The 23,193-nt window shown below is 43.8% G+C and overlaps 1 protein-coding gene across 1 annotated transcript; it reads left to right on the top strand.

Annotated features, from left to right (window-relative positions):
* Window positions 1–587: 587 nt before the first annotated feature.
* On the top strand, window positions 588–3,805 carry LOC147984511 (uncharacterized). The gene is made up of 2 exons (XM_087539763.1): window positions 588–623; window positions 3,428–3,805. Exons 1-2 carry the CDS (start codon window positions 588–590, stop codon window positions 3,803–3,805), a joined length of 414 nt encoding a protein of 137 aa, XP_087395889.1.
* The last annotated feature ends 19,388 nt before the right edge of the window (window positions 3,806–23,193 follow it).

The raw sequence follows: 23,193 nt of genomic DNA, 5'->3' as shown, positions 1-23,193 counted from the left end.
CTCCCCCAAAATTTCCCCAATCTTCCTCCTCTCCCCCAATGTTTCTCCTCCTCGAACCAATCCCAGTTCGCTAGGAGTCAATCCTCCAATCCAAGCCAGTCATTGGTCATCGGGAGAGTAATGGCGGCCAATCCATATAAATTCCCAGTATGGTGTGCACCTCACTGGAGCCATGGCGGGCGGCGGAGCGGGCGGAGGAGCGGAAGCCGCTGATGGCCAGCGAGTCGAGGCCGTCGTGACGGCCGGCGGCGCAACACAAGGCCGCGGAGGATCTGGTTCTGGAGGTCCTCACCATGCTCGTGTAGTCAAGTTTCGACCGTGTTCGCCCTCATACATCCGTCGGCGGCGGCAATTCGGTTGCGGCGCCAAGATCCTTGACTTGGACGAGGACATAGGGGCTGATGGTGAAGCAGGTGTAGGCCGTGGAGGCGCTGTACCCGGCGCTGCACCGGGGCATGCGGCTAACCAGGTCGGCACGGCAGCAGGTGCTGGGCAGGTCAGCGCATCCGTAGGTGTTGGGCAAGACGGCATAGCGGCATCAGTCCGTCCTACGGTTGATGATGACGCAGCGGCCGTAGGTGTTGGGGATGTTGCAGAGAAGATGCACAAGAACTACTAGCTCCGTAAGTTGGCTGGATGCAATCTTAAAATTGTTTGGCTTTTAGTTTGGCTGGATGTAGTAAGTATGGCCGGATATTTTTATGCTCTGCAAGTATGAAAATCGATTCGTACTATTGGAGTATGGAAGATATTATTACTATGTATGATCTATTGTTATGGTGATTAGTGTCCTGGTCTCTAAAGATATTTTTCGGTTATGGATGATCTCTTGTTACGACAGTAATTTTAGGTTGGATAAATGGTACTATGTTGATGAATAAACAATCAAGTCCCGATCTCTAAAATCAAGGCTTGACTGTTGTAATACACTCTGTCTCTGTAGCTACTTTGAGTGCACATATGATGGACTTTTAGATTGTCAAATTTGTTCAACTGATTTGACATGAAAATAACTCTGACTATGCATGGATAGTTCATATTGTCTATTTTTCTTAATTGAATCGGGATGAAAATTACTTTCGCTATCGATGCTAGGTGATGCATAATTTCAGATTTTCCATTTTGTTCCAATTTTAAGTTGGATAAATAATTGGATAAACAAACAATTAATTGAATAAGCAGTTGGATAAATAATTTTAACCCAATGTCCAGCATTACAAAAAGCTACCACTTCTACTAGTACAACTTCTACGCGGCTAAGGTCTGCATCATGCTCTCATACAGAGATTGTAGTGCTATTGTTACAACATTTAGTTGGATAAATAAGGTATTATCTTGATGAATGAACAATCAATTCCTGGTCCATATAGCTACTTCGATTGCACATGTGATGGACTTTTCGAGTGCACAATCATGATGATCTCTTGTACCAGATGATGATTTTGATCAACTGATTTGGTACGAAAATTACTCTAGCCATGGATACCAGATGACGGATAATTTACATTCTTTATTTTATGATGCATGGCCAGAGAGTAATGCTGGAAGTGGCATGAAAATTACTTGATTCTAGATGATGCATTTTTTTAGATTTTCAATGTTGTTCCAATTTTAAATTGGATAAACAAATGATGAACTCAATAATAGATGGATAAACAATTTCAACCCAATGTCCAGCATTACAAAAGTTGTCACATCTAACATTAGAACTTCTAGTCGGCTAAGATCTGCAAGATGTTCTCATAGAGTTCGCGATCACAATCTAAAACATTAGGAAGATTTCCTGCATGTTCTAGGCCATCCTTGTATATGTGAGGGATTTTGTAGTCGTTGCCTCCACCTCTCTTCATGACCTCAGTTAAGCAACTTTGTAGTGTAAGAAAAATCCTATTTATCTTATCGGCATCATAGGCATCATATTCCTGCTGCACATTGCTGATTAGCTCATCTAAATTGTTAGATACCAATCTATCTGACATGGACTGTAGTGAGGAAAATATGCCAAGGTCTATGATATTCATATCCGGTGAGTTCGAAGGCTGTTGCATGAGGCGAATATCAAGCCCAGTTTGGGCAACAACATTAAGGAAACGTGGGTCATTACTTGGGACATGTGAGGGTGCATTGTCTTGCTAGATCCATATCGTCTCACCTGCGAGCTCTTGAGGCCAAACTGCTTGAATAGCTGGTAGTACCTTTTGAATCAAAAACTCCCTTGATACATCTCTCTTAACTGAGATTGTTTTCGTGATTAGTGTCCCTCTTGGACGGTAATCACTTTTCCTTGGCGCTGGCTCCTACAACCACCAAAGCAACTGAAGTTAGATCAAGTACTGATGTGCATAATAAATAAAAGGACTACAGGTTCAAATTAACCTTTTTGATAAAGGGCCAAATGCCTATCTTCCCATCAAAAATGCAAATACCTTCTGCAATATATCTAGGCCTTGCTATAGCAACGAAAAACATTATTTTGCCAATGGAGTTCTTATTTTGCACGGTCCTATGTGGGTCTTCTTCCGATGGCAGCTTGTAGAATTTCATGGTCTTTTGAGTGGTGTTAAACCACTTTTAATCTATATGTATTATGTTACGCATATCCTTGAACGTCAGCCTATTTTTCAAACTTTGTTGGTCAAACATAGAGAGACAAAACCGCAGCCTAACCTTTTTGTTTGCTTCCTTCAAATATGGTTTGAGTGAGCTTGAATGCCTATCGAGCAAGCCGTCCGTAAAGATCCTATGTAGTGTGCTTTTCTTCACACCCAAAGCTCTTGCGAGACTGCATATAGTTCTCCTTTGGCTGCGATGAATCTCAGGAACCATACTAAGGTCAACTACAATCCTTTTGCGCCCACAGTTTTTCGGCTTCCTTGATCTTACATCAACGGGTATGCCTTGTCGAAGGCACTCCTTCACTCTCCTCCAAACACGTCTGACCTTCTGCACCGAAACATGGAACATGTCTGCAACTTCTCTGGTTGTGGTCTTCTTTAATTTTCGATTGACACTTCTTGCTAGCAATTCTTCATAAATACCGGTCCTTTGCAAATCTATTAAGTTCTTGTATTTTCCTTCATCGTGAATTTGCTCATTATCTTGTTGCTCTTGCTCCACATAAATGTCTTCTTCTGGTGCTGAATCATACATGGCTTCATCTGTTGAATCGTCAAGCTCTTCTTCCTCAAATTGAATCTCTATATCGCCTGCATACACACCATAGTCTTCCTCGTCAACTTGAAGGTTATGTAGAGCTTCATCCATTGCTTGCACTTCCTCTTCCATGCTCTGGAAAACACCGCCTTGGTCTTCAAGTTCATGGTCTACAAGGTGAGGTTATGTGAGTAGTTTAATAAGATTATAATTAAACATTCATATATGCTATGACTAAATTATTTTACTAACCTGATTCATCCTATTCATGCAGGTTATATTCTCCATGGGCAACATCGGCCTCATGTTCCTCTTCTCCATGGGCAATGTCGGGCTCAACTTCGTCCTCTATGCCGAAGAAGAATCATCAGCATGTGCACATGAACAAGGAGAACAAATGAGTAGACGATCAAGATGTACCTGGGTTCATGTTCAGATCGATTTGGTGACTAACCTGGAGCTCTTCCTCATGCAAGGGATACTCGTGTTCATATTCTCCGATGAATTGGTGGCCGACCTGGAGTACTTCATGCAAGTGAGGCTCAAAACCGACATGGAGTTCTTCATGCAAGGCAGCCTCAAGTTCGTCCTCTATGGCAAAGAAGAAGAATCAGCATGCACACATGAACAAGGAGAACAAGTGAAAAGATGATCAAGGTGTACCTGGGTTCAAGTTCAGATCGATTTGATGACCAACCTGGAGCACTTCTTCATGCAAGGGAGTATCATGTTCAACCTCTCCCTCTTCTGGTGCTATGTTGAAGTCAATGGCCATGGTTTGTCTGTGTGTTGTACTACTTGGTCTCGTGCTAGTGTGCTGGCTTTATAGCTGTGTATAGTCTCTTGGTCTTCTAAATTTGAAATCTGGGCTCAATTCTGTAATCTGGCGCTTCTAATTCTATAATCTAGCGCCATATTGTACTAGTACCTAGCTACTAGTTGTACATGGCGGGAAGTGCTGTGGCGGGAAGAAAATTCTATTGGCAAACTTGTGTTTTACTACTCCCTTCTCATTTATTATCAACGGGAATCGAAGCTTTGGTAAAGCTGTTGGCACCTTAATTGAGTGGTGGGAGGGATTTTTTGCAAAATCCTTAATTTGTCTTAGAATACCCAAATGTTCACTCTTTGGCGGACGGAGGGAGTAGGTAGCATTTAGTTACCTTGGCACCTTTTTCCATAAGGCATGGTGCAGAGGATGATGATTCCGGATCGAATCTCATAGCCTTGAGCGATTCCTTGAAATCCTCAAACCAGGGATCATGACGAGTTCGATGACCTTCATAGACCTCAGAGAGCCGGTCCTAGATGAGCTTCGCATGACTGAGGTGCATAATGTTCCTGAACTGATTTTGGGACAAACAGGAGCAGATGATGTCCTTCGCCGTGAGGTTAAGTACAGTGTACTTGCGAATATCATCAGCCTCCACCCTCTTGCATAGATCAGTAAGACCAATCTCAGTGACTGTCCATAGTTTGCTGTTCATCGCCATGAGGCGATTATTCATCATGGCCTTCCACTTGGGATAATCATGACCGTCAAAGATGGGGCATGACACTGTCTTCATTCCTGCTGTCGACATAACTAAAACTCCAGGCGGTTAAACCAAAATCACACAGAACAAGGGAGTACCTTGCTTTGATACCAATTGAAAGTGCGTTATATCAACTAGAGGGGGGGTGAATAGGCAATTTTTACAAATTCGTCACTCAGGAATTTCAGGGTGAGGAAATTCCTATAAGCAACGAACTACTTAGCAGCAGAATAAGTACTCAGATGCAAGTATAACAAAGTAGTAGCACAGTCTTCATGATGAAATGAAAACAAGCACTGAGTAGAAGTAGCATAAACACAGCATAAGTAGGCTGAAGACAAACTGACTGAAGAAATAGGATCGAGGAAATTGAGAAAGTCTTTAGTCAAAGTATTCGAACAATAACGATCAAGTACTTCTACACAGAAATGAGGAAATGAAAGAGTTGAGGAAATAGAACCAATAGCTTGGTGAAGACGATGATTTGGTAGACTAGTTCCAACTGCTATGACAGTCGTACGTCTGGATGGAGCGGCTAGGTATTTAAACTTGAGGACACACAGTCCTCACCATATTCTCCTTGAGCTAATGTCACACAGACCTTGCCCAATCACTCGTGGTATGTCTTCAGGTGACTTCCAAACCTTCACAGACTCGGTCACTCGGTGATCCACAATTTCCTCTTGGATGCTCTAGACCATGACGACTAACCGCCTGGAGGATGCACAGTCCTCAAAGGTAACAAGCGTCGGTTCCACACAGGAACAATTTCTTCAGTGGTGCTCAATCACTTCGGGTTTGTAGGTGTTGGGTTTGGGTTTTCCTCACTTGATGATTTTCTCTCGAATTCCTCAGAGGATGGGATGCTCTCAATGACAAATGTCAGTTTCCCGCAGAGCAGCCAACCAGCTAGTGGTTGTAAGGGGCGGCTATTTATAGCCTAGGGAGCAGCCCGACATGATAAGACATAAATGCCCTTCAATGTGATGACCGTTAGGTGGGTAGATATTTTGGGACAGTTGGCGCATAGCACAACAATGGTCGGAAATTTGAGGTCTCAAATTCCTCAGGGCTATCATGTTCCTCACTTGTAGGCAATCCGCACTGGCAAATTGCTAACTCCTCAGTCAGGACAAATTCCTCAGTGACCAGAAGATCTTCGTCTCTGTCACTAAAGAAATTGACTGAACTGTATGAGATTTCCAATGGCTTCACTCGAAAGGATTGGTAGGTGTAGGATTTTGAGATGAGCATCACTTGGAAACTTTTCCTTAGTTTTACCTCGACCCCCTTTAACATGATGGTGTTTCCTATGACTCAAGAAAGAGAAAATGAAACTACGAAAATAGAAGTCTTCACGCTTCATATTCCTCGCATGAATATCAAGTCTACAGGATCACACCAATTTCTTCACTTTCAAATTCTTCAGAAGGCCAAAGTCTTTAGTTGAAGACATTCATTTTTAGGGGTCGACTTTCTCTGTAAATATTAAACTCGTCATAGATTTAAAGACATGTGTACACTCACAAATGCATTAGTCCCTTAACCTATAAGTCTTCAATACACCAAAATCACTAAGGGGCACTAGATGCACTTACAATCTCCCCCTTTTTGGTGATTCATGACAATATAGGTTAAGTTTTCAACGGGGATAAACATATGAAGTGTAAATACTGATATTGAGGAATTTGATTGCAACATATAGAAGAACTCCCCTTGAAGATGCGCATATGTGAGGAATTTGTCTTGAAGAACAAATGCACATTGTAGAATAGAATCATGGAGATCTCCCCCTATATCTTGTAGTTCATAGACGCATTTAACATATGATATGAAGAATTTGAAATGCATGATGAAATATGGTGACTAATGAAATTCAGCATGCGTGCATTAACATATATGAGGAAATAGCATGCAGAAAACGTAGCAAAAGTATCAGACCACCATCGGACTTAAGTTTACAACTCGATCCAACAAATGCTTCATAAGAACGAGAGTTGTAACTTAGCAAAAAAAACGCCCATATATATAGACCCACTTGCAGACTAACTCAAATTTCACCCCCTTTGTCATCGAATGACCAAAATGGACGAAAACCAAGGACTAACGCCCCTGAAGAATAGCAGCATGATGTCGATGGAGGAGCGCCAGCGTTGTTGGAGTCGTCCGTTGATGTAGGGCCTGCCGCAGTGTCTTTCAAGTCTTCATGTTCATCAGTCTCACGCGACGAAGAATATGAACTGGCCACAAGTTGAGGAACTTCGACTTTCTTGAATTTCTTCGAAGGTGGTTGTGCCCAGTCAAAGTCCTGTTGAAATTCGACCTTCTTGAGATCTTGAGCACTGTAGAGGTTAGACAGAATAGCCCAGGTGCGGTCAAAGACTTCATGTAGATAGTAGTGATTCTTCTTCACATTATTTTGAGTGACTGTCATGTTTTGAAGAATAGCACCAAACTGATGTTTGACCCACTTGTGGTTGCGATCAACCTTCTGATGAAGACTGAGGAGAAGCTCATGATCAGTCATCACCCTTGGAGCAGTGGCTCGAGGAAATTGCCTTGAGGCATTTGCGGCAGTGTCATGAGTGGCAGAGTCATCATTGTTGGAGTAGGATGCGTCTTTGCAAAACTGGCCATCCAATGGATGAATGGCTTCATCAATAACAGCAGCCTTGCCCTTCTCATCAGTTGAGGAAATAGTCCATTTGAGGACTTCAATTGGGGGCAAGTAGCTGACGTGATTTTGAATCGAAGACCTTATTCAGATGAATCTCATGATCCAGGGAGCGTAAGGCTTCAATTCAAATGGTGACAAAGTGAAATTGGCCAAAGTCCTCATGAAAATTGTGGTAGTTGATAGGAATACCATGTATGATGTTGAAAAGAAGATTCTTCATGATGCCAACAACTTCTTCATCATCAGGGTTGTGGCCCTTAATGGGACTAAGGGTTTTGGTCAATATCCTGTATATGGTCCTTGGCACATAGAGTAGTTCCTTGACGAGGAATTGGGTCCTTGGAGCTTGGCCAGGTTTCAAAGGCTTCATCAGCACTTGCATCAAATGATTTGATAGCTCAGGTTCATCGTAGATGCACCTTGCACCTTCAGTGGGAGGACTGACTGGGATGACATGAAGCAATTCAGAGGCCGGTGCTTTGTAGTGAGTATTTTCAGTCATCTAGTCCAGTACCCATGAATTGACGTCTTCAACGTTGCCAGTGATGTGCAATGTGGCATAGAACTGAAGAATGAGTTCTTCATTCTAGTCACAGATGTCGGTGCAGAGGTTGAGTAGCCCAGCGTCATGAAGAACACTGAGGACTGGGGTGAAGCAGGGCAGCGACTCCATGTCCACATGAGGAATTTGCTCATGGTCAAAGATCTTGTCCTTATCGAATAACCGTGAAGAATAGAAGTTCATTTTACTTGCTGTCCAGAAGCGCTTGCGTGTGAGTCTTGTAGATTCATATGGATTATAATCCGAGAAGAATATGTGCTCAGCAAAGAAGTCATCGGCTTTGAACTTCTGCTTCTTGGAGTGAGGATTATGAGGCTTGGGCTGAAGATTTGCAGTTGTTGCCATCATAGCCTCTTGAATCAAAGTCTCTAGAGCCACAGGCTAAGGAATTTCAGTGGGAATCTCTTCAGCAACCTTGGCCTCCATCTCAACAACAACATTTTCATCAACGCTGTTCTTCAGAGCCTGTGTTCTTCAGAGCCTGTGTGAATTTCTTCAGAGCCTGTGTGAAAACATTTTCATCAACATTTTCAGTGGGAACTTCTTCAGGTATAGTGAGGAGAGATGTCTAGTGTTCTTCAGAGCCTGTGTGAATTTCTTCGGTCTGGACAGGGGACCGAGGAATATGTTGCAGAGGTGTGAACAGTGGTGAATTGGGGTTATGACTTTCCTATTAGTCATCATTCATAATTGGAGTGGCACACCCAATGTCCATGTCTTCATCATCCTCATCTATTTCTTCAACGCCCGCCTCTTCAGCTGAGAACCGAGGCATGTGCGAGGATACCAGTGGGGTTGAAGGGATGTTATCCACTTCAATTTATTCATCCAATTAGTCTGACGTTGTAGCAGAAGGATCTTCTTCATCTGATTCACTAGGAGTCACATATTCCTCACCAAAGGGAACAATATCCTTTGATGGCATGCTTGACAAAGGAACAACATCTATGGGATTTTCATAGGAGCTTGTCAAAGTCTTCACTTTGTTTGGAGCTGACGACTTTGAGGAAGCAGATGCTTTCCTTTTCTTCACGGCTGCTCGCTCTGCAGCCTTGGTTTTCTTCGCTTCTGATGTAGAAGAAAGGTTGATGCTTGTTGTTGGTGCCGGAGGAGCAGAGGAAATTGGTTCAGTTTCTTCAGGCTCAACTGATATAGTTGTCTTGGCTTGGTCAATCTCTTCAGGTGTTGTAGCAAATGCTTCAACAGGCCTGGCTTGTTCTTCAGGCGCAACACTAGAGGTTGCCCTGGCAGTTTCTTCAGCGGCTGGAATGTCTTCATCAGCCCTGGTGCTTTCAGTTTCTTCAGCAGCCTGATTTTCATCAGCGATGCTGGCATGTTCTTTAGTGGGCTGACCAGATTCTTCAGCCTGAGGAATTTCATGTTGCATTGGGGCTGCAACATTTGAGGTGAATCCCTTCGCCATGTTGACGAATCTGACCTTGGCTCCTAGCCAATCTGCACGATATACATCAAATTCATCACTGGGTGCTTTGATCTGAGCTTGTATGGTCACAAGTTCATCAGTTGTCATTTTGACAACATTCTTCTTCAGAAGATGCTCTTTCTTGTACTGAGCCTTATTTATCTTCCTGGCCTTCTCAAACTTCCATTTTTCTTCGCCTATGAAGGCTGTCAGCATGTGGTTCTGGCCAAGTGTGAGATTGAAATCAGGCATAGGAGTGTTTGGGTCCTTGTGCCAGAGATCAATGATGTCTAGGATCAGATTGGGATCCAATAGAAGAGGCACATTGGTACCTTTGGCTCTTGCAGCCCGTTGCTGTTTGTCTCTGATGATTTCTGCTAATTCCTCATCATCAGCTTCGTCTTCACTTGACGGTACATGGCAGGCAATCTGCTTCTTGTGAGGACTTGGCCTTGTGCCTCGTCCAACAGTGGCCTTTGTCTTTAGCAAAGTAGGGCCTATTGAGGATTAAGGAGGAGCAGAGGAACTTGCAGATGCTCCTGAAGCAATTGAGATTCCAATGGTTCTTTGGCACAAGGCGAGGTGCGCAGGTGCTGAGGATTTTGCAGCAGCAGTTGAAGCTTTTGCAACAGTGGGAACTGGAGCTGCTTGAGGAATTTGCCGTGAGGGCTTTGACGAGCTTGGCCGTGAGGGCATTGCAGTTGAGGAACTAGGCTTGTGCGCAGGCTTCTTGGGCATAACCTTCTTAGGCTTGCTAGCAGAGGCCTCAACAGCAATAGCAGAGTCTTCGTTGAATTTCCTCACTGCTTCCTTGGCCACTTTGGCCAACTTTGCTTGCCGCTTGGCCTATTCATCAGGGTAGTCCTCATTGCGCTTGAGGCTAGTGGGATCAGCAACTTGGCCAGGCGCCAATGGAGGTCTTGGGCAAGGAGGGTGTAGAGAGAATTTCTTCATGCACTTAGGAGTGGCATATCTGTACTCCCTCCGTTCCCGTGCCCATCTCCTCTCTATCCCCTGTATGCGCACCTTGCGCTCATTCTTCGTTTCTTTAACTGGAATGTAGTACCCTGCATAGATGTCATCAGGGATCTCAAACGCTATGTTGACTTCCAATCTCTTCCCTCCCTTCTGAGGTTTCTTGCCATATGCCATTTTCTTCAGCTGAGGAATTTGAACAACAGAATTTTCTGAAGAGGTATACAATTTGTCTTCGAGGAATGCTGCAAATGAGTTAAGTAGATGACAACCTAGTGATTCAGCAGCGGTCATGAGTACCTGTGAACAGAGTATAGGTGCGAAGAATTTGAAGAGGTCACAGGCGTATAGGTGGCGCTAGGTCTGAGAGCTCGAGTGAGGGGAGTGAGGTCGAGTGGGGTAAATGAAGTCTGAGGAGGGTGAGGGGTATTTATAGCTGAGCTAGAAAACCGCTCGCCCAAAGAAATCGGACGAACGTGCCCCTGACCTTCTCATCCTAGCGACATGTGTCACCTACGTACAGTGAGGTGGAGATCGTGGGTGAATAGAATAATCATATCATGGGATGTGAAATGGTTTGAGCGGCAAAAGCCGAAAATTGAGATCTGAAAATTTTAATGTTTCATTCGCAAATTCTTCAGCTGACAAGGACACGGTGATGATTTTGAACGGGTTTCAAATAGAACACACATGAAGAATTTGTGTACAGATTGGGTTGAGTATAGCATAGAGGGGGAAGGGTCCGATCACATTGACTTAGCAGAAAAGTCAACTTGAAGAATTAGCAATAAGTGAATGCTGTAGAGGACTGAAAACTCAAATCTTTACTTAATATTAAAGGAAGGATTGTTTCTCCACTTTTTTTGGTTTGTGGTGGGATCCCGATGTTTTTCATCCGTCATGGGGTTAATATTTTTCGTCGGTCACAAATCAACAAAAAAAATGTGCCCAGGTGGGACTCGAACCAGCGACCAACTGCTGATTCACCCGCATACCTGGCCACTACACCAGGATACCTTCAGTGGAAGGTTTGCGGCGCAGCCATTAAAGAAAAGAGCGACAGTGGCAAAGCAACAAAGTAAAAAGGGCTAACAAAAAATTGTGCGTGAGTGGGACCAATCACATGACCTCCCGTGAGTTAACAACGTTCCTAGCCAATGTAGTTCTTTGATTTTATTTTGTCTAAAAATTGCAACGGAAGATTTAAACTTTTTTAAGTTTACAAACATTTTTTGAAAAGAAGTGAACAAATTTTGAAATACTAAACAAATTTTGAATTTCTGGACAAATTTGAAAACAGGATTATTTTTTTGAAAAAATGAACTAATTTTGAAACATGTAAACATTTTTTAAGATTCCGAACATTTGTTGAGAAAAGAAAAAGAAACCTTGAGTGAATAAATTGGGCCAGCTTGTACTTCTCTCTATTACCTTCATCCTCACTATTAAGCCAGGTGCAATGAGTATGTCCATTATTTGTGGGTCATTCGATAAAAATGCTTGATCAACAGATCGTTATGGAGCACCAGCCAATGCATGCGATGGGTTTTCTTTCCTCCAATCGGTGCATTGTATGCGGGCCCAATTATCCAACATGGCAGCCAAAATGTACTCCCTCCATTCCAAAATATAGTGCGTCCTCGGTTCTTGTGCTTCAACTTTGACCATAAATTTGACCAATGAGAACGACTGCGGCGGTAGCAAAATTTATACCAATGAATTTGTATTCAAACAAACTTTTCAATTATATAATTTTTGCTTCTGTCATAGTCGGTCTTGTTAGTTAAATTTATGGTCAAAGTTGAACATCGGGAAGCGCGGGCGCACTATATTTTGGAACAAAGGGAGTAATATTTACGTGGAAACTGCTTCTTCATGCGCTCACTGGCTACAGTTAGATGCATTTAATCTTCACGCAAGGTTGTCTCTTGGTCATAGAGATTTGGCCCTCGAGCGCTTTAAATTTAGATGAGAGGGTTTGTTAACTTATAAAATTAAATATAAATACTAGCTTCTCATTTTCTGACATTAAATTTCATCATTTTATATATGTTTGCAAGTTGTGTGGAAAATCAATAAACCGCTCCATGAATTGATAGAGGGTGAAGAGTGGGTACCGATTATACCTAGAGAAACGAACACACAATTGTTTTGTTACAGATGAGCAGAAAGATCTAACTCACATTTCTCAAAAAGAAGAAATTAAGTCCCAATGATCTGGATGCTTTGCACGCGGGATTGTCGGTGAACATGAGATAGACAATATGTTATGAGACTATGGGATTATGATATAACTTAATATAAAATTGTAATACGACAATGTTTAACTTGGCCGTGTTGTATGTTCACCAACTGCACATTTAATTCACAACCTAGATTTAGGGTTAATACATATATATGATTATAAGTTCAAATATAGTGGGGAGTGCCCTTAGGGCAATTGAGTGTGTGTGACGCCCCGAGACCGATGCTCCAGGTGTCTTCCAGTTATTCGCCGACGTTGCCATGTCTTTTGCTTGCGTGTTGCATTTCATCATGTGCATTGCATCATCATGTTTTTGAAACTTGCATCCGTCCGTGTCTCCCTGTTCCTTCCATTGTCCATTCTGAGCCCAAACACACTTGCACGCGCCCGTGGCACCTCCAAAATATTATTTTATAAGTGGCCGGAAAATGTTCTAGGAATGGGTTGAAAGTTGGCGTGCGGTGTTTTTATGTTGTCAGTAGACCGCCTACCAAGTTTCATCGCATTCGGAGCTTGTTCGATAGCCCAACCGTTGAACTATAGCGGCAGTATAGCCGGTCTATCGTCAGACGTTTTAGGTCTCCGGGAACAGCCGCCGGGCTGCATCCTCCTCTTTCCTCGCAGACCACCTCCTCTCTACATAGCCCACTATCCCCACCGGCAGCCAACCTACCCCTTCTCGCGTTAGCTTCGGTTTCGTTCCAGAGTTGTGAGGATTCGTTCGACTACGTCCGCTTGTCTTCTTCATGGACTCGTTCTTCTTCCTTGCGGGATCTCAGGCAAGATGACCATACCCTCGAAATCACTTCTATCTTTGCTTGATTAGTTGTTCGCTCTTTTGCTATGCCGCGATACCTACCACTTGCTATATCATGCCTCCCATATTGCCATGTCAAGCCTCTAACCCACCTTTCCTAGCAAACTGTTGTTTGGCTATGTTACCGCTTTTCTCAGCCCCTCTTATAGCGTTGCTAGTTGCAGGTGAAGTTGGAGTTTGTTCCTTGTTGGAACATGGTTATTGTTGGGATATTATTATTATATCTTGTTTACTTTAATACATCTATATACTTGGTAAAGGGTGGAAGGCTCGGCCTTATGCCTGGTGTTTTGTTCCACTCTTTCCGCCCTAGTTTTCGTCATACCGGTGTTATGTTCCCTGATTTTGCGTTCCTTACGCGGTTGGGTGTTATGGGAACCCCTTGACAGTTCGCCTTGAATAAAACTCCTCCAGCAAGGCCCAACCTTGGTTTTACCATTTGCCACCTAAGCCTTTTTCCCTTGGGTTCTGCAGACTCAAGGGTCATCTTTATTTTAAACCCCCCGGGCCAGTGCTCCTTTGAGTGTTGGTCCGAAATGGGCAGCCTGCGGGGCCACCTCGGGGCAACTCGACGGTTGGTTTTACTCGTAGCTTGAACTATCCGGTGTGCCCTTAGAACAAGATACGTATGACTCCTATCGGGACTTGTTGGCACATTGGGCGGCTTTGCTGGTCTTGTTTTACCATTGTCGAAATATCTTGTAACTGGGATTCCGAGACTGATCGAATCTTCCCAGGAGAAGGAATATCCTTCGTTGACCGTGAGATCTTGTGATGGGCTAAGTTGGGATACCCCTACAGGGTTTGAACTTTCGAAAGTCGTGCCCGCAGTTATGGGCAGATGTGAATTTGTTAATGTCCGGTTGTAGAGAACTTGACCCTTGACTTAATTAAAATCCATCAACTACGTGTGTAGCCATGATGGTCTCTTTCCGGCGGAGTCCGGGAAGTGAACACGGTTCTTGTGTTATGCTTGAACGTAAGTAGCCTCAGGATCACTTCTTGATCATTATTAGTTTCTCGACCGTGCTTTGCTTCTCTTCTTGCTCTCTTTTGCGTAAGTTAGCCACTATATATGCTAGTGCTTGCTGCAGCTCCACCTCACTACCCTTTCCTACCTTTAAGCTTAAATAGTCTTGATCGCGAGGGTGTGAGATTGCTGAATCCCTGTGACTCACAGATACTTCCAAAACAGATGCAGGTGCCGATGATGCCAGTGCAGGGGACGCTACCGAACTCAAGTGGGAGTTCAACGAGGATTTGGGCCGTTACTATGTTTCTTTTCCGGATGATCAGTAGAGGAGCCCAGTTGGGGTGATCGGGGATCTAGCATTTGGGGTTGTCTTTATTTATGTTGGTTCCGTAGTCAGACCTTTGATTGTATTCTGGATGATGTATGTTTAATTTGTATTTGTGTTAAGTGGCGATTGTAAGCCAACTCTTTATCCCTTTCTTATTCAGTACATGGGATGTGTAAAGATTACCCCTCTTGCGACATGCCTACCATGCGGCTATGCCTCTAAGTCGTGCCCAACACGTGGGAGATATAGCCACATTGTGGGTGTTACAATGTGTCAGTTAAAACTACTTAATGAGTTGATATGTCGTGCTTGCACATCCAATGTTCCCTAAATTTAAGTACATATCAATTTTCTCTCCCGTTGAAATGCACGGGCATATGTGCTATTATATATATAGGACTAATTTTCTATACTACCGGGAGTATGTACTCCCATCTTCAATATACCCCGTAGACGCATTAGTTATACCTCTTTATCATTCTCAATATACTTCATTAAATATTCTAGGATACGCCAATACGAGTTTTGTGGAAAAAATATCATTTTTGACGTACTTTTTGCAATATACCTTTTTCACATACGAACAAATCAGTATATACGTAAACCTTTAAAAATATGTATAGCACCAATGAACAACACAATCGGAAAGAGTGAAGAATATGCAAAGTTGAAGAATTTGAACTACCGAGGAATTTCAAAATTGAAGAAATACTCAAATTGAAGATTTTCAACTTTTGTTGGTGGCGCGACCCATCGTATAAGAATGATGATTTCAGACACCGCGTACAATTGTCATAGGGCTTTGAGAATCAAATTCTTTGTTAATTTCTTCACACTTAGAGGGTTAGTCTTCGTTGATTGAAGAATAAAGTTACTTCGTGTGTTGCACATCTAAGTCATCAATTTAGCATAAGTGTTAGGATGTGTGTCCTTATCAAAAACATTCGAAGATTCCAAGATATTTAGCTCACACCGCAACTTGCTAAATCTCTTCTCATACAAGGGCTTAGTGAAGATATCGGCTAGCTGTTCTTCAGTCCTCACGTGCTCGATGGAGATGTCGCCCTTCAACACATGATCTCGAAGAAAATGATAACGAATCTGGATGTGCTTTCTCTTCAAGTGCTGAACTGGGCTATGATCAATCTTGATGGCACTCTCATTGTGACAATAGAGTGGCACATTCTTCATATTGATGTCGTAGTCCTTGAGGGTTTGCTTCATCCATAGCAATTGAGCACAGCACGAACCAGCAGCAATGTACTCAGCTTCAACAGTAGAGAGTGATACGCAGTTCTGCTTCTTTGAGGACCAACATACTAAGGAACGTCCGAGGAAATGACATGTGCCTGATGTTGACTTGCGGTCCACACGATCACCAGCATAGTCAAAGTCAGAATATCCAATGAGATCAAAAGCCGAGCCCTTGGGATACCATACTCCAAGTGTTGGTGTGTGAGCTAGGTATCAAAGAATATGCTTCACGGCCTTATGGTATGATTCCTTCGGTGTAGCTTGAAATCGGGCACACATGCAAACACTAAGCATAATATCTGGCCTAGACTCACATAGATACAATAAAGGGCCAATCATGGAGCGGTATACCTTTTGATCTAAGTCAATACCATTTTCATCAGTGCATAGATGGCCATTTGTGGGCATAGGGATTTTGACGCCTTTGCAATCTTGCATGCCGAATTTCCTCAACACATCCTTGAGGTATTTCTCCCGAGATATGAAGACGTCGTTGCGTTGTTGACGAATTTGAATACCTAAGAAGAATTTCAATTCTCCCATCATAGACATTTGATATTCCTCACTCATCGTATAGGCAAATTCGTTAGTGTAACGTTGGTTAGTACAGCCAAAGATAATATTATCAACATATATTTGGCACACGAATAGTTCATCATCATAGGTTTTGGTGAAAAGAGTTGGGTCAAGTGAACCGGGGTTGAAGCCTTTATTCATGAGGAATTCCTTCAAAGTATCATACCACGCCCGAGGGGCCTGCTTGAGGCCATAGAAGGCCTTGTTGAGTCTGAACACTTTGTGAGGATGATTTGGATCTTCAAAACATGGGGGTTGAGCAACATATACTTCTTCCTCAAGCTTACCATTGAGGAATGCACTTTTCACATCCATTTGATATAAAATGATATTATGATGGTTAGCATAAGCAAGTAATATGCGAATAGCCTCAAGTCTAGCAATAGGTGCAAAAATTTCATCGAAATCAATTCCTTCAACCTGTGTGTAGCCTTGAGCTACAAGCCGTGCCTTATTCCTCACCACAAGGCCATTTTCATCTTTCTTGTTGCGGTATATCCATTTTGTGCTGATGATATTGTGCTTGCAGGGGTCTGGTCGCTTGACAAGTTCCTAGACATTGTTGAGCTTGAAGTGATGTAATTCCTCTTGCATAGCTTGAATCCACTCAGGATCCAGAAATGCCTCGTCTACTTTGGTGGGCTCTGTGATAGAGACAAAAGCAAAGTGCCCACAAAATTTAGACAAATGTGAAGCTTTTGAGTGTGAGAGAGGAGCTGGTGCTTTGATGTCGTTGATGATTCTCTCAATCTGCACTTCATTAGCAACACGAGGATGAGCGGGTTGACGACATTGAGTGGGCTCGGCATTTTCTTCAGAGCCATTTTCCTCAGGTGCACCAGCATGATGTTCTTCACATTTTGGAATGACTTCTTCAGCAAATTCTTCGGTAGGAATGACATCCTTAGTGGCCTTGAACTTAATGGATTCCTCAGGTAGTATTTCATCTAACACATGAGGTAGGTGCTCTCTTTGCGAGCCATTAGTTTCATCGAACCGCACATCTACACTTCCAACAACCTTGTGGTGATAGGTGTTGAAGACTCTGTAGGTGTGTGAGTCCTTTCCGTAACCAAGCATAAAACCTTCATGTGCTTTCAGTGCAAATTTAGAATTGTGATGAGGATCTATAACCCAACATTTAGCACCGAAGACTTTGAAATAACTCACATTGGGTTTCTTGTTAGTGAGGAGTTCATATGAGGTCTTTTTGAAGAATTTGTGAAGATATACCCTGTTTATGATCTGGCACGCGGTATCAATTGCCTCAGGCCAGAAGCGAGGAGGCGTCTTGTATTCATCAAGCATAGTGCAAGCCATCTCAACAAGAGTCCTGTTCTTGTGCTCCATGACGCCATTCTGCTGAGGAGTATAAGGAGCAGATAACTCGTGAGTAATACCAAGTTCATCAAGATAGTCATCAAGACCTGTATTCTTGAACTCTGTTCCATTGTCACTTCTAATGTGATTGATCTTCACACCAAAGTTGGTTGAAGCTCTCGAGGAAAATCGTTTGAAGAGTTCCTGCACTTCAGTTTTATAAGCGATGATATGCACCCATGTGTAACGAGAATAGTCATCAACAATCACAAAACCATATAAAGATGCAGCATTAGTGAATGTGGCATAATGAGTAGGGCCAAAGAGATCCATGTGAAGCAATTCAAATGGACGAGTGGTAGTCATGATGATCTTTGAGGGATGCTTGGCCTTGGTCATCTTTCCAGCCTCACAAGCTCCACACATATGATCCTTGAGGAATTTGACACCCTTGATGCCAATGACATGCTTCTTCTTCACGAGCATGTGCAAGTTCCTCATGCCAGCATGACCAAGTCGTCGATGCCATAGCTGGCCTTATGAAGCTTTTGCAAGTAGACATGTAGCAGGTTGTGGTCCTATAGAGAAATCAATGATGACCCACAAGTGTAGGGGATCTATCGTAGATTTTTGATAAGTAAGAGTGTCGAACCCAATGAGGAGCAGAAGGAGATGATAAGCAGTTTTCAGTAAGGTATTCTCTGCAAGAACTGAAATTATCGGTAACAGATCATTTTGTGATAAGGTAATTTGTAACGAGTAGCAAGTAATAAAGGTAAATGAGGTGCAGCAAGATGGCCCAATCCTTTTTTAGCAAAGGACAAGCCTGGACAAACTCTTATATGATGTAAATCGCTCCCGAGGACACATGGGAATTATCGTCAAGCTAGTTTTCATCACGATCATATGATTCGCGGTCGGTACTTTGATAATCTGATATGTGGGTGGACTGGTGCTTGGGTACTGCCCTTACTTGGAAAAGCATCCCACTTATGGTTAACCCCTATTGCAAGCATCCACAACTACAACACAAGTATTAAGGTAAACCTAACCATAGCATGGAACATATGGATCCAAATCAGCCCCTTACGAAGCAATGCATAAACTAGGGTTTAAGCTTCTGTCACTCTAGCAACCCATCATCTACTTATTACTTCCCAATGCCTCCCTCTAGGCCCAAACAATGGTGAAGTGTCATGTAGTCGACGTTCACATGACACCACTAGAGGGATGACAACATGCATCTCATCAAAATATCGAACGAATACCAAATTCACATGACTACTAATAGCAAGACTTCTCCCATGTCCTCAGGAACAAACGTAACTACTCACAAAGCATATTCATGTTCATAATTAGAGGGGTATTAATATGCATAATGGATCTGAACATATGATCTTCCACCAAGTAAACCAACTAGCATCAACTACAAGGAGTAATCAACACTACTAGCAACCCACAGGTACCAATCTGAGGTTTGGATACAAAGATTGGATAAAAGAGATGAACTAGGGTTTGAGATGAGATGGTGCTGGTGAAGATGTTGATGGAGATTGACCCCCTCCCAATGAGAGGATCGTTGGTGATGACGGTGGTGATGATTTCCCCCACCCGGAGGGAAATTTCCCCGGCAGAATAGCTCCGCCAGAGCCCTAGATTGGTTCTGCCAAGCTTCCGCCTCGTGGCGGCGGAGTCTCGTCTTGAAAGCTTGCTTATGATTTTTTCCTCGACGAAAGACTCCATATAGCAGAAGATGGGAATCGGAGGGCCACCTGGGGGCCCACAAGGTAGGGGGCGGGCCCAGGGGGTAGGGCGCACCCCCACCCTCGTGGCCAGGGTGTGGCCCCCCTCTGGAACTTCTTGCGCTCAGTATTTTTTATATATTCTGAAAATAGCTTCCGTAAAGTTTCAGGACTTTTGGAGCTGTGCAGAATAGGTGTCTAATATTTGCTCCTTTTCCAGCCCTGAATCCCAGCAGCCGGCATTCTCCCTCTTTATGTAAACCTTGTAAAATAAGAGAGAATAGGCATAAGTATTGTGACATAATGTGTAATAACATCCCATAATGCAATAAATATCGATATAAAAGCATGATGCAAAATGGACGTATCAACTCCCCCAAGCTTAGACCTCGCTTGTCCTCAAGCGAAAGCCGAAATCGAAAAATATGTCCACATGTTTAGAGATAGAGGTGTCGATAAAAATAAAATACGGACATGAGGGCATCATGATCATTCTTAGAACAACAATATATATATATATATATTGTCATATAATCTCTTATGCTAAGGTAACAATTCAATCACAGTTTCAAGTATGAATCATAAACTTCATTGAGAACCAACAAATTCTAATCTCAGTCATTGAGGCAATTGCAATTTATCATAACATAGGAAAGAGTCAATATAAGAGCTTTTCAGCAAGTCCACATACACAACCATCTTTTAGTCTTTCACAATTGCCAACACTCACGCAATATTTATGGGTATGAAGTTTTAATCGGACACAGAGAAAGGTAGGGGCTTATGGTTTTGCCTCCCAACGTTTTACCTCAAGGGTAATGTCAACAATAATAGTTCATGAAGACTCACATCCAATTAGCTATATATATCAGGATCTTTCCAACACATTGTGCTTGCCAAAGGATTAAATGTAAAAAGGAAAGGTGAAGATCACCATTACTCTTATGTAAGGTAGAAGATAAAAGTAAAAGATAGGTCCTTCGCAGAGGGAAGCAGAGGTTGTCATGCGCTTTTATGGTTGGATGCACAAAATCTTAATGCGAAAGAACGTCACTTTATATTGCCACTTGCAATATGGACCTTTATTATGCAGTCCGTCGCTTTTTTTTCTTCCATATCACAAGATCGTATAAAGCTTATTTTCTCCGCACTAATAAGTCATACATATTTAGAGAGAAATTTTTATTGCTTGCACCAATGACAACTTACTTGAAGGATCTTACTCAATCCATAGGTAGATATGGTGGACTCTCATGGCAAAACTAGGTTTAGGGATATTTGGAAGCACAAGTAGTATCTCTAGTTGGTGCAAAGAAATTGGCTAGCATGGGAGGGAAAGGCAAGCTCAACATGTTGGATGATCCATGACAATATAATTTATCTCAGATGTAAGAAAACATAACCCATTACGTTGTCTTCCTTGTCCAACGTCAACTCTTAGCATGTCATACTTTAATGAGTGCTCACAATCATAAAAGATGTCCAAGATAGTATATTTATATGAGAAATAATCAAGCCCTTGACTCAACACTAATCTTTATTATATAGCTCACGGACTCGATTACATAGATGGATCATAAAGCAAAACTGACAACTAGATCATACTAAAACTTTATTTTACTAGATCAAGATATTATCAAAAGGATCAAACTAAGAAAAACGGTAAAGATAAAAGTGATGGTGATACGATACCGGGGCACTCCCCCAAGCTTGGTAGTTGCCAAGGGGAGTGCTCACTGTTCATCCAAACCCCCCGCAACGCTCACTGTTCATCCCAGAGGCAGCATCGATCGGCTTCAGTTAGCAGCAGTAGCGAAGGAATCGCTCGATCGGGTTCAGTTAACAGCCATCGATCGATCGCTCGGGTTCACTAATGCTAGCCTGCAGTGCAATCACTCGGGTTCAGTTAGAGCCCAACGCCTCGCTCGGGTTCAGTTAGAGCCAATGCCTCGCACACACGCGCGTACGTGTACGAGAGAAACACGCATCACTTGGCCCCCGACCTCCCACCGTAACCGGGAACTCTCCAAAATTTTCCTCGCCCTCGCTTCTACCACGGTTTTTTCTGTCATGGACGGCCCAAAGAATGTCATGCAGCTGCGTCTCTGGCCCGCCCAGGACGAAAAACCCATTTTCTGTCATGATCTTTTGTCATAGAAGTAGGAGCCCACCAAATCTATGATGATACCGGGTTTTGTCACAATTATCATCATAGAAGTGTCATATGTATGACAGGAAAAAAATTCGTTCGGCCCAAAATGTCACAGATGTGTCTTTTTTTTGTAGTGAGAGACAGCGCCCTCTTGAGGCCCTGTGCAGAGTAGCTACTTCTTGTTCTTGGGGATGGTCTTAGGAGGGTACTGCGTGCCCTCGCTGTCATTGTCTTCGATTGCTGCCGCTTGGAAGGCGCTCTCAAGGGAGCACACCGCGTCTCTTTATTCGTAGGGTACTATGATGATTCCGCCGCTTCCTGCCATCTTGAGGATGTTGTAGCCATGGTGGGTCACTGCCATGAACTTGGCTAATGCTGGGTGCCCAAGGATGGCATTATACAGCAGACAGATCTGGGCGATGTCTAAGTCTACAAGCTCGGTGTGGTAGTTGTCGCACTGACCGAAGGTGACACGGAGACGAACTTGCCCTATCAGGGTGGTGCAGCCGTCGGTCACTCCCGAGAAGGGCTTAGTGGGCTGCAGCTGATCATAGGGTACTTGAAGGCTGTCGAACGTCTCGACGGACAGGACACTGAGCCCCGCACCACCGTCGATGAGGGTCTTGGTGACTTGGACATTGCTGATGATGGGTGAGTAGAGCATCAGGAGGATGCCAGTGGTCTCCGCGCATTTGAGTTGGTCTGTCGAGCTGAAGGTGATGGCGTACTTGGACCACCTGAGCCTGGGGAGGGTTGCATTCACCTCGCGAGAGAACTGCTTGGAGATGCGCTGGGAAGCCGGGGCCTGAGAACCGCCCAAGATGCAAGCGATGGCGCGTGGCTCCTGAAGCCCCTAGCCCCCTCGTCCTGATGGTGGTCGTCGTTCCTTCTTGGTGGTGGCGGGAGCGGAGGGAGGCCAGGATTGCCCTGAGGACGGTCCTCGTGAGGCTGGTTGCGCCAGGCGCTCTCATGAGGTTGCTCCTACCAGTGGTCCTCATGAGGTCGGTCGCGCCACTCTTGGCGGGGGCCGCGGTCGTCCCAACGTCCTCCACCATGTCCTCCTCCTCGGCCGTAGCCCCGGCCGTTGCGCTCGGGGCGTCGACCGAAGCGTCCATCTCGGATGGCCCTGAACTCTTGGCAATCGTTGGTGTTGTGGTTGTGTACGTTGTGGAAGGTGCAGAATGGACGGCTGCTCTTGGACGACTCGGGGTGGTCCCGGCTGCGCTTCGTGTCCGGCTCCGCCGCGAGTACGGCCACTCCCTTGTGCTTCACATCCTTGACCTTGGCTTTCTTCTCCTCTGGGTCGACAGCAGGGAGCTCGAGGAGGGAGAGACACCCTTCCTCAGCTCTTGCGCACTTGGTCACTATATTGAACAGCTCCAGGGTCGTGCATAGCTCCTCGTGGATGGAGAGCTCTTCCTTCATCTTTACATCGTGGACGCCATCGGAAAACGCTGAGAT

The sequence above is a fragment of the Triticum urartu genome, chromosome 2A (genome assembly GCF_056163025.1).
Source record: "Triticum urartu cultivar PI428250 chromosome 2A, HENAU_Tu73, whole genome shotgun sequence".
NCBI lineage: Eukaryota > Viridiplantae > Streptophyta > Magnoliopsida > Poales > Poaceae > Triticum > Triticum urartu.
Note: the sequence above shows the minus strand (reverse complement) of the source record. Positions and strands in the feature narration are given on the sequence as shown.